This window comes from Photinus pyralis, unplaced genomic scaffold, assembly GCF_008802855.1.
Source record: "Photinus pyralis isolate 1611_PpyrPB1 unplaced genomic scaffold, Ppyr1.3 Ppyr1.4_LG6, whole genome shotgun sequence".
In the NCBI taxonomy this organism is placed as follows: domain Eukaryota; kingdom Metazoa; phylum Arthropoda; class Insecta; order Coleoptera; family Lampyridae; genus Photinus; species Photinus pyralis.
This window is the reverse complement of record NW_022170663.1, coordinates 31,893,582-31,906,008: the sequence shown is the minus strand read 5'-3', so window position 1 is coordinate 31,906,008 and position 12,427 is coordinate 31,893,582. Positions and strand designations below refer to the sequence as shown.

Below are 12,427 nucleotides of genomic sequence, written 5' to 3'. Positions count from 1 at the left end.
TTAATCGATTATAATCAAACGATAATCGATAATCGGGTTTGATTATTCTATTAAATTAATCGATTATTTGATTAATCGATTGTTTGATTAATCGGTTATTTGATTAATCGATTGTTTGATTAATCAATTATTAAGTAAATTTTAATTTATTATTATTAGCTGGATCATCAGTTTACGCAAAATGGAGCACTCACAGCTCACAAGTATTATTTTATTTTATAGCAGATGTTAAAACGTCACTTTAAGCAGCTAAAATGAATTAAGATTGTAGGTATCATCAAAACTAAAGCACACCGCATCTGAGAGTAAGCTGCCTAATCATTTATTTTTATTTATTTATTTTTATTTTTGACCTTCATTTTCAAATGGGCAGGGTTTCAGCCAAGGCTGTTCTACCAACCAACCCACTATGCATTTGTAAATATCCATGCCCGAACCCGGATTCGAACCAGGGACACTTTGTTGATTATTGATTAATCGATCTGCCTAATAATGAACGATTTGATGAAAAGAGTAATGGAATTATTTTTTATTTTTATTATTAAATAATTAACGTATTAATGCATACAGATATTTATCACTCTTTGTATGTGACAATCGACTTTTGATTAAACGATTAGGTGATTAATCGATTATTTGATTAATCGATGATTTGATTAATCGATTATTTGAGTAAACGATTATTTGATTAAACGATTATTTGATTAATCGATTATTTGATTAATCGATTAATCAGTGTAATCGATTATTTTTCATAATCGATTATTCAAATCCGTAATCGCCCAGCCCTAACAATGACTTTATATATACTTACCTACAGTCACTGTATTTAAATTCTATCCCTCACTATATTTCTTTGAGGCGTTTCTCTCTATTTCCGAGGTGCTGTAGCTGCTCCATTGACTCACGCTTGGTTGATTTATTTGCACGTAATTAGTGCAAGGCTGGCAAGTGGCATGTATGTACGGGTTATGGCTCGACATTCTTAATACGTATTTTTTAGGGCTTCATCCTCCCTCAAAAGTTCTTATCGTTTTCTCTTCCGGATTATTTTTTCGGTATTTTCCACCTGGCTAAGACTACCTCACAACATCCATTGTGAAATATGTACGATTTTTAGTTAGGTTGTGTCACTCCAAAGAAATTTGTTCATACTATCTTATTTACATTTTGAATTAATTAGATTACATTGCTGTTGTATAGAAATGTAGTTATTTGTGCATCGTAGTTTTCTTGAAGTTAACATCACGTTCAATTCGTTGTGGAATAAAATTTTGCTTTTGCTAGTATAGTCATTCAAATTATTGCTTCATATAAAGTAATAGTCACGGTTTTAGTATTCGATTTACCTAATGTGAGACATTAGACATTGCTATATCGCAATATTTGGTGCCGTATTATTCACCATCCCTATTGTTTGTTTGCGCTATCTGCGTATTATTGCTCCAATATACTTCTTAAATTCTTTAGAGAAAAGCAGAAAAAAATTGTTAAAAATTGCAAAAAATACTGGATTGTTCATTTGGTGTCTGTTCTGTATTAGATTCTACCAAACCTAAAAGTGGCGATCAGAAGCAATCAGGGGATGTCACTAATTTTATGGTATAACTTGAGCCAAGGTATGGTAATGGTTAAATTAAAACTAGAATGCTTTTATTCCACATGAGACTATGTCCAATTGTATTTTACAGGTGTAGATATCACAATAACAAAAAAATATCCCAAACAATTTCTATGTACCAATAATCATTGCATTATATCTGACTAAACGGAATGTCGAAATATGTTAACATTCATCGATAAAAATCATTCATTCAACAATATCAAATAATTAATCAAATGTATTTATAAAAGTATTAAAATGTTAGTTAACGTTATAAAAAGGATCATTACATTGTGGCAAACATTTCAACATCTTCCAAACTTGTGGTTAATATGAAACAAACAAATCAACAATTTGTACGCAGAGGCGGTATAAATATTTTCAAAATATTTCAATAATAAAAAGTATTAGAAAATTCATATATCGCCTTCTGTTTGTAGCTCTTCATTCTTTCATTAAATTCGCCCCTAACTTGATGCAATTACTATTCAGCATACAGATTTTATTGTTTGTCGTTCTGATTATTATACAGTCCTAAATGATGATTTTCAATGCATACAAAATCAATTTTCTTTCAGACAAATATCACAAACTCTTACAGCAGTATCCCATCCTCTGTAAGGAACTGGTTTGCGGGTGTTCGAACAATCGTCACAAACTCCTCTCCCGCAATCGCGACAGTGATGTAACGGTATCACAGGACCAAAAGGATTACCGCAACAAATACAATTTTTGCATTCATTGTCAGGCATCCAATAAGCGGGACGCACTGTATCTTTAATTAGACCTTTCGGAATTTCCAAAACTGAAGCGACCGCAGTAATGGAGCTAACAACTGCTTCTCCGTATTTTCTAAATCGTACCTCCACATCGTCTGTAGTCAATGAAAGACTGGGGGGAATTTCCAGGTAGCAATCGTCACAAACGCGAACGTCTGTATACCAGCCTCGCATCGGTACCGGCTGTTTCTTAGAGGAGCACGCTTCACAGAAACCTTCACCGCATGATCTACAATGATGTTTTGCTGATGCCGGAGGAAATGGTGTTTTGCATTTGTGACAGTGCTGTAAAAATAAATGGTTAAATGTACTATACTTGCTTTTAAGCCGTACTATAACGATTTTGAATTCATGTTCATTGCGCGTCTCAAACTATAATATCTAAATCAACACTTTTAGAGAAAATTAGATCCTATCTAATCATTCTAATGCACTTTCTTCAATAAGAATTAGGTCAATATTAAGCACAAGACCTATTCAATTTTTGTCAAAGCTAGCATCGAAATGTGACTGATACATTTTGCTTTAAATATAGAATGTCACAATTACATATGGTAGCAATGGGAAAAAATTTTATAATATTCTCTTTACTCATTTTTATAGCTAATGGATGGAGCTTAATAACGCGCTGTGTGTGACGTTTTCGGTGCACACAACTTTAGATCAGTAACTTATAAAAAAATTATTATAATGGCATTGATATGACATTTGCAATAATATACAGGGTGTCAATTTTAAAACTTGCAGTCGGCCATATTTTCCAAACTAAAGAAGATATTCAAAATCGCCCAAAACCGTTTCGGGTGTATCGAGGAGGAACCAGAATGACGTTATGAGTGACAACCCCTCACCCCCCTTAACCCTCTAGCCACCTCTCTTCAAAAATCCTAAATGGCAACCCCATCCTTGTGACACATCGTTGGAAAGTTACTGAAAAATGTTTTCCAGTGGTACCAATAAAGTCAATATTCATTAAGACAATTTAACAAAAAGAAATAAAAATTAAGCCATGCCTATATTCAAGATTTGGTCGCTAAATTCGAAGAAACGGGATCTATTATCAATAAAAAAAGAAAGCAACCAAGATTGCATAATGAAGCAGCTCAGGTTGAAGTTCTTGGCCAATTTGCCATAAATTCCTCAATGTCAACATTTAGTTTTTTTGTTAATTATTAAGTTTTTGTTAAATTGTCTTTAATGAATATTGACTTTATTGGCACGACTGGAAAGCATTTTTCAGTAGCTTTCCAACGATGTGTCACAAGTATGGGGTTGCCATTTAGGATTTTTAAAGAGGGGGGGGGGGTAGGGGGGGGTGGGGGTTATCACTCATAACGTCATTCTGGTTCCCCCTCGATACCCCCGAAACGGTTTTGCGCAATTTTCAATATCTTCTTTACTTTGAAAAATATGGCCGACTGCAAGTTTTAACAGTGACACCTCGTATAATAGCTAGCTAGTTGACGATATGCCTAGTTACGCAAGTAAATAGTAAAAATTAATTATAATAAATTGTTGTGAAAGTTTAAAATAAATCATTTTTTGACATCATATTTTGATATAGTTTCTGCAATAATATACTGTCTCAAGATAAATGGACCACCCTGTACATTACAATTAAAAGAAATAATTTTGTTGCATGCTATTTTCCGTGCATTTTATTTTTGATATTCAGTGATTTTCACTTTGAATGGTAGCTTCTTTTGGTACTCTAAATATCTGACGCGCTGGAATAGAGCCCGTTTTCTGCTCTTCCGTACAGCCACCACCATGCATCATGCAAGCCAGCATATTCTCCAAAATAAGAGACACGTGGGACATATACCCTATCAATATCTGATACGCTCGAGTATTTTCGTATGACTTTTTTTGTACATTCGTAAAATCCTGCAGACTGGCCCATCTGATCTAAGTTCAATAAGGCCCTACAACGCTCGAGTAAATCCTCTATTAGGCCAGTCATATTCAGTAAAAATACACCTGTACCTGGAAATAATTCCCGAAAAGGTGAAACTTTGCATATGCGTAGTACTAGGAGCCAGTAACAACATATCAAAACTCAACATTCGTGCATGCTGTGCTACGGCCACCATCTTGGAAAATGGCGGCCGATTTTTGACAATATTTCATTAACCATTAGACATACGAACTCATTTTTTTTAACAAAAGAACATAAAAAATACATCTTGGCTGAAACCCCGCCCACTTAAAAAAATAGGAGCAAAAAAAAATAAAAGGAGTGGGTTGGCATCATGTGGAAAATGGAGTTTATAGCTAGATAAGGCATGTTATTGTTGCTTCACTTGTACAAAAAAAAAACTTGAAAACTCAAAACCTTACTTTATTTTGATGTAATCGCAGTGTGTGTGCAATGTTCTGTGCTACTAACTCCAAGCCAGGGGTTAGAATTATAGGTTTTGGTTCCACAGTACTTTGGTAGAAATGGTGTTCCATTTAAAAAATGCAAGTTTGATACACCACTGGAGTACAACACGCCCCTGGTGATATTTTAAAGATATGTCGGCGGTAATTGTGTATAATTTTGTTCTAAGACTTTTTTCGGTATCTTTTATGGTAAAGGAGTTATGATCAGAGGGATCTTAGGTGCTACACCCTGTATAAAAGGGCGCTCTTACAAAGCGCAGCGTGTTTAGAGTACCCACAAGAGAGGGAGAGAACCGAAAAATACGGGTTCTTTGGCACTAATAATAACTAATGGTTCCTGTTTCAAGTGAGGGGGTTATGCAATCGGTTCTGGTTCCTATCCCTGCTCCAAGCCAGCAGATAACGCGTTTAAGGTCAATGCCCCTTTGACTCTCGCAGACCTAGTTCTACAAATAGATCAGTGCATTGTCTGCTACTGTGTACAGATCGAGTTTCAATGTTTCGGTGTAATCTGAGTTTTTCGAAATACGAGGTACCACCAGTCCCAATTACTTCGAATTATCAAGAATTTACTGTATACTTCTCATAGCTAAGGGATATTCATTTTTTTTAAATCGTGTTTTCAGTTTTTTTTTAATGACTTCTAAAGTGTCCCTAATCAGTACACAAAATAATGCAATTCATTTAGCCTAATTGCCATTTTTGATGATACCGAAGTTCCTCATGCAATCTAAACCTGTAGGTGACATTGTGACAAGAAAAAAACAAAGCAAATGTACCATTATTTCATGATTCGGTCTCCAATACGCTGGCGCTATTTTATCGGTAACCCAAGCCGTCACCACTTTGGTTGGCTGTGAACTGACGCTACGAACCGCATCAGATATCATATTTACTCCATCCAACACTCTTTGGGCTGAATTCTGTGATGTAATACCATTTCGCTCCTGGAAAAAATATTCGCCCTACTTTAAAAATTTACGTATGTCCCTACCACACAATATTAAAGGCTTAAGAGTACTCTATCTAATAAAACAATAGGGTACTCGTAAGCCTCAAAAATAATTTATACATACCCCGGGCCACATGTGGACAATTTCTGTAATAACAGCCTGATCTTCTGGATCCTTATTACCATACCAATGTTGACGGCTACGATATATCTCGCCACAATTTTTGCATTCTATCACATACCCAGACCATACATAATTGATAAAACTAGACCAAGAATTTTGCGAAATTGACTGGTAACTAGGTTTAACAAGCACTCTTTGACCATTTATGTTACATTTCTAAAAATAGACATAATGAAGGTTGTGCAATGTAAGAGAGCAATTCTAACTGACTTTACAAAGATATACACAATTTTGGTATTGATGTTGATATCTACATCTTCCAGGACTATAATGTGCTTCCCTTGCCTCCTTATGACCCATAGATAATGCGCACCGTACGTCGCAAGATTGGCATCTTTCTTGACATGTGAAATACTGCTCCAAATGCAATTCTGACGGGGAATTTTTTAACTCGCTACTGTATTTTTCATTAAGGCCCTAAAAACCACAAAATGTTGTTTTACAATATATTACAGAAAGATAGATATAAGGCGCCCCTCCTCTAAAAAAATAAAGTAAGACAACGATTACACATACTGTTAGCCTTTGAAATTGATATGTATTGTAAAGAGGCGTACGAATTTAAATTATTTACATTGAACAAGGAATACAAAACAATAATTTGCATAAAATTGCCAAATGTAACCTTGCATAATAATTTTACATTTGGAATGGCCTTTGCTTTTTTTAAGCTCATAATGTTGCAAACAAATACTACACATGATCAAATAGCAAAATGACGAAATTAAATCAACAAAGAGTTCGAATCTCACATCCTTGAAGGCTCGCTTGAAGGTATTATAATGTTAAACTTCAAAATAAATGTTAAACGAATTTATCTATATTTATTTATTTAAACACTGGACAATATGTCAGTTTGGTATGAAAGGAGGTCAGAACAAGGATAGCGTTATCGAAGAATGACGCAAATTAGTAAAAGAGGTATTTAGTCCATAAGACCCATACTGCATCTGGAGGTGCAAATGCCTCTGCGAATGCAGTACAGTAACATTTCTAAAGTATCAAAAAAGAAAAGTTGTTTAGAATGAAAAGTTATGCGTTATGCAAATTTTCAGAATGATTCGCCTACTTTGATAAAATCCAGTATTAGTTTCCTTTTGTGTCAGCTTCATTTTCAAATTCGTTCTGTGCCAACTTTATGTCAGCTTGACTTTAACGAAACAAATCTGCAATTGAGATGGACCAATGATCACAACAAAAAAAATGTATGCAATATTGAGCAATACTGGATTTTATCAAAGTAGGCCAATCATAATGAAAATTTGCATAGGTGACCACTTCTTGATGTAAATACATATCGTAAATTGTGTCTCAAACTTTTGCTTACACATATGGTGGCAAATGCACGGATTACCTAATTTCTTTCCATGGATTTTAATCAGCACCATTTTCGTTCTCGCTTTTTCGATTGTATCTTATACATTTGGCCATGATATTTTGCGACTTCGGAAGGACCTGTTGAACCTCTTCGTCTTCACTATCGGGAGAGTGCCGCAACAAAATGCCATTAACCATCACATATCTGTGTTCTGGCCAATTAGCGGCATTGGCAAGGTCATCAGGAGCCTCTAAAGCCTTTGCAATTTTTGCCAAAATTGGAGCTTCTAATTGTAATTCCCTAACCCTACTAACATCTGCCACTGGAAGATCCACTAGCGTAGTACAAAAAAATATCGATAACTGAATTTTCTTCACGCGGAGGGCGGGACAATGTATCAGCGTTAATAAAAGTGTGTATAACTGGGCGTCGTCGATGTTGGTTTTTAAACCTGTGTCAAGACAGGCCGATCCACAAAACATGGAAGAAAAGTTCACCATATTAAGTCATCATAGACAATGAAGATGACGTTTGGTCGCTAATATTCCATGTGGGGCAGTTGCTCCGAGTATAGAGGGATTATCACACCCAAAGCAGCTCAGTTTGTGAGCATTCGTCGACAAACTTGCCTGTGAGATTTATAGATTTCTTATTACTTTAGTTCTTTATTTCGCCGTCTGAGGTCGTGCAGTATTTTCCTATTAGCCAATTTCCGATAGTCGGCTTTCGTATGGCCAAAATGATGACCATTCGCATTCTGGTCGAATCTTTGCTGGTTTGTCGGTAGGTGTCGTTTTCCGAGTGGGAGTAGCAGAAGATTCGGGTTTGAGGAGAAAATTTTCTTCAATGAAACGAGCCTTATTAATAAGCATCGCGAAATTTTCTACTTGTTCGCGTAGTAGACGAACCCTAATGTGGAGATTAGGATGACAGTAGATCATGTTCAGCTTATGTCTCCTGCCATTCTGGATCTTTGGAAATTATCTGAAAGCTTGGCGGCGAAATTTAACCGCTTCTTCCCACGTTGACACCATTGGCTTAATACCGTACCACCATGTGGCGGTTTGACTGCCAAGGATCGTTGATAGACCCTTAAGTTGTTAATTTTTAAACATTCTTTGTCGCGTCACGTCCCAGTCGTCCTTTTTGCTCGAAAATTGTGACGAGCATTTTGAGAAATTGCTGTTACTGCAACGGTTGTCGGCAAGAAAGTTTCCCCATTCATATTTAAAATAATTGTTATAAGAAGCGACAGTTGCTCACTTTTCCTCGCATTTTTCATTGCGATGGTGGTTGGCTCCATCCATTGCGGCGGCGGATTTGAGTTTGGATCGAAGTCGCCATCTGCGTACTTTCTTGGCGAACGAATTGAATTGCGGTTCCGCAAGTTATACAACACAAACAAGCGCCCGTGTTATGCCACTGTCTTCGGAAGACAGAGCGTGGTGACTGATGCAATCGGAATTTGACTTTTTTGTCAAACTTTTGATACCATAAACAGAATCAATCTATAGCTACATTTGTTTCTGAGATACAGGGTGAAAACGAAAAGTTTGACTTTTTGGGATGTTATTGTACCATACTACCCATGTAAGATAGAAAAAAGGTACAAACTGCCGATTCTAGATATTTTTACATAGAATCCAGTGGCGTAGTCAACAAATTTTTTTGGACCACTGTTTCTGAGATTTAACTCAATGTTGGTATTTTTCAAGGTATTTTTTAAATGCAACACCCTAAATATATATCTTAACGTCAATGGTTTGCATTCGTTTTCCGAACTACGCTAATCTATCACAACCTATATTTGTTATATGTGTAATATAGTGTATCATTTTTTTTTAATTTTGAAATAATAATAATAATAATAATAATAATAATAATAGAGATTTATTAAGTAGAATATAAAACAAAAAGGAGAGCTTCCCAACTAAAATAATCACTAAAATACAATACTCTATTTAAAAGGGACAAGATATCGGCAAGCCGGTTTGCAATCTCGCCCTAAGAGGTCGAAAAAGTGTAAATTAATTAATTGTGTGTTATAATTATACATTGTTCTTAAAAATAAATAAATATTTGTTTATACAAATGACATGTTTCTACCCTCAGGCATTTTTATTGATTGATATCGGCTGTCACGAATACAAAAAAAATCACCATATATCCATGGCCTACTTTTAAAATCTTTTAAAAACCGTAATAGGTACGGTTTTAATATTTAAGTCATGGCTAAAATTGAAAAAAATATAGGTTGTGATACATCAACGTAATCAGGAAAAAGAATGCAAAAAATAACGTTAAGATATACAGGGTGTTGCATTTAAAAAATACCAACTTTGATTCAAATCTCAGAAATGGTGTTCTAAAAAAATGTTTACCACGTCACTGGATTCTACGTAAAAATATCTAAAATCAGCAATTTTTACCTTTTTTCTAACTTACATGGGTACGATATGATAACATCCCAAAAAGTCAAACTTTTCATTTTCACACTGTATCTCAGAAACAAACGTACTCGCAAACGTAGCTAGATTGATTCTGTTTCAGTTTGTGGTATTAAAAGTTTCAGAAACAAATGGCACGCGAAAACCGCAAGTCTATATCTTTGAAACCAGCTGAGACACACCACAGTCTCAAATAAAATAGGACACACTGTACTTATGGCCATGCGCATTTTGGCGTTGTTTTGGTTTTTCAGCTTTTTTATTGGTACTTTTGAGATTCCGTACACACTTCAGATTAGTTTTCTGTGTGAAGGCACTATAGCTGGGCGCCACTTATACCCAATGAGTTTTTAATAATGTTTATTTTCTACGCTTTGAATTATTTGACATGAAAATACTCGTGAAAATATAATAAAGTAAACGATGACGAATTTGTGTAAAATTAAAACAGAGTTGTCATATGCAATCCATAGCATGAAAATACCCTGTTTTCGGCTGTATTTGTGCGAAATAAACCCACTCTAGCGGAGTCTTAAAATGCCAATCATTTTTACCAATCTATAATTATGATGAGATTTACTGAAAAAGGGCCTATATATTGGACCTTTTTTGAGCCGAATCAAATTTATTCTCGTTTTTTAGAATATTGCAACACTTAAAACAAGCCTAACTACTATATCACAACAGTCAATTGCAATTGTTTTTCTGATTCGACCATCATTGTGACAAAATTTTTTTCACATTTCCTAATTTAACCTCGAATTTAACCAACTTCGTAGCTAGAATAATAATAACAAGGTTAGTGCCAACCACTTTTGAGCACCAAAATATATTGTCTTAGATGTATTATGCTGGAGTATTAAAATGTGAAGTAATCGACATGAGTCATGCTACAATTATTTTTTTTCCATGGCCTATCTCGTGGAAAAAACACATATCAAGTTCAATGACTACTGGTATTATTTCCGATATATTTATTTTGAGATTAAAGCTGTCAATGAGATAGCGTGTGCAGATAAACCACTTGATCTATGGCAGAATGTTAGCTTAACCTTATTAATACTCATAATGAACTACAAACGCGAAATAAAGTTTGTAATTACCTTTAATGTGTGATAAACAATCTTCGGATGTCTAGCTGACCGCACTTTGGTGTCTTCTAATTCCAACTGTATAGCATTTTTTAATTCTTTAAAAGACGTAAGGGAATTCTGTGTTCGAACTCCAATATACTTTAACGAACTGAACGAGTCAATTTTGAGTTGTAAATCCGCAAAGGTCGCCCGTAAAATGTCCTCGGGGGATTCGGAAACACTAGCACTACAGTGTAACGTGTTCGTGTGCACTGTCTCGTGGAAGATAATAATACTAGGTCCTAACGCGGACATCGGAGCATCCACTTCCGCTTTCTCCCATACTTGCTGTAAGGCGGATTGAAAATGATCCTTGTATGCTTTAGAGGCGCCCCCCAAAAATGTATACATATCACTTTGTAGACGTTCCGCTTTTATTCTATATATGACAATATCTGATACAGCTAGAACCTTTAGTAATAAACGAGTTCTCTGATCTTCCTTCTTCGAAACTCCCAATAACCCCTCAGTATCGAGGCAAATAACGTTTAGCCTTGGATCAAAAGCAGCCCACACGCCTAAAGTACACGAAGACTGCTCCGCCGACGTATTAAACACTTCCAATCCATCAAAAAAACTTTTATTCAAAGTGTACGATTTACCATCGCCCGTTTTTCCGAAAATGGACACAACTTTCACCTTCTTAACTGACTGAGGTATCCTTAGATATGTAAGAAATCGTTCCGCACTTGAAATTCTTAAATTCTCATTTTCGTCCAGCAATTTTGTGCTCAACGAAACCGACTCATTTAAACTCTCCGCATGTATATTTAAAGATTCCAGCTTTGTTTCCAATGTCACCGGATTATCAGACTTGGTCGAGAAAACTAAATTGTCACCAGATGCGTTTTCCAACACTGCCGTCGGATCGATCGAGTCCATAATGCATGGGTTGGTAGAGCGAAAAGTTTTTTGAGTTTTTTGGTACATTGTACTATCCATCATCGAGGCACCCACAACGACGCTCCTTGATATGAGTCACTGCAATGAAACAAAGTGATAAAGCAAGTCCAATATGGTGAAAGTGTAATTATTTATTGCAGGAACATTCCAGAAAAGCTCCAAGTATATTTTTAGGTTAAAGAGGAATTTTAATGTTTAACAAAGAAAATATGTGTGAGATCAACAACACGTATAAAAATATAAACAAGGTTAATGTAAATACAATCGTAAGCACTTGACGAGCAAACAAACAACGCATTTCTTAAGTTTCATTTATTAGTCAAGCGTTAAAATTGCCCATAAAGGTTATTTATATCTTACCAAAGTTTTGGAGGTATGTGAGTCATACTCTTAGATTATGTATTTATTTAATTTTTTTAATATCATTAAACACGTTTTAAAATTTTCTTTAGTTTACACATGACACTTCAATTTCAATTTGACTTCTTATCTGTTCTGTTACTCTAAAGAGAGAATCGTCGACAGATGGCACTTCACAATTTATAGTACTAAAGTCCCTAGGGACTTTATATAGTACTAAAGTCCCTAGAAAACAACAGTGAAGAAAAATTGGGGGTGCCATTTGAAAAAATGGGGTTATGGATATTTAAAAATTTTAAAGTTGAGAGCTTTGAAAAAGTGACGTAGTTGCACTTTTTTAGACGGTTACGCATACCACAAGAA

At 35.3% G+C, this 12,427-nt stretch overlaps 1 protein-coding gene across 2 annotated transcripts; it reads right to left on the bottom strand.

The window, feature by feature from the left end:
* Window positions 1-2,090: 2,090 nt before the first annotated feature.
* Window positions 2,091-12,226, bottom strand: LOC116173354 (zinc finger FYVE domain-containing protein 1-like). Of its 2 annotated transcripts, none has more exons than XM_031490759.1 (6): window positions 12,065-12,226; window positions 10,772-11,782; window positions 6,114-6,320; window positions 5,844-6,059; window positions 5,547-5,732; window positions 2,091-2,667 (listed from the first exon to the last, which is right to left on the bottom strand). In XM_031490759.1, exons 2-6 carry the CDS (start codon window positions 11,744-11,746, stop codon window positions 2,167-2,169), a joined length of 2,085 nt encoding a protein of 694 aa, XP_031346619.1. In that variant the 5' UTR covers window positions 11,747-11,782; window positions 12,065-12,226; the 3' UTR covers window positions 2,091-2,166. The 2 variants fall into 2 exon arrangements, with proteins under 2 accessions (XP_031346619.1, XP_031346620.1); XM_031490760.1 differs by having other exon boundaries at window positions 5,547-5,714; window positions 12,065-12,225.
* Between the last annotated feature and the right edge of the window lie 201 nt (window positions 12,227-12,427).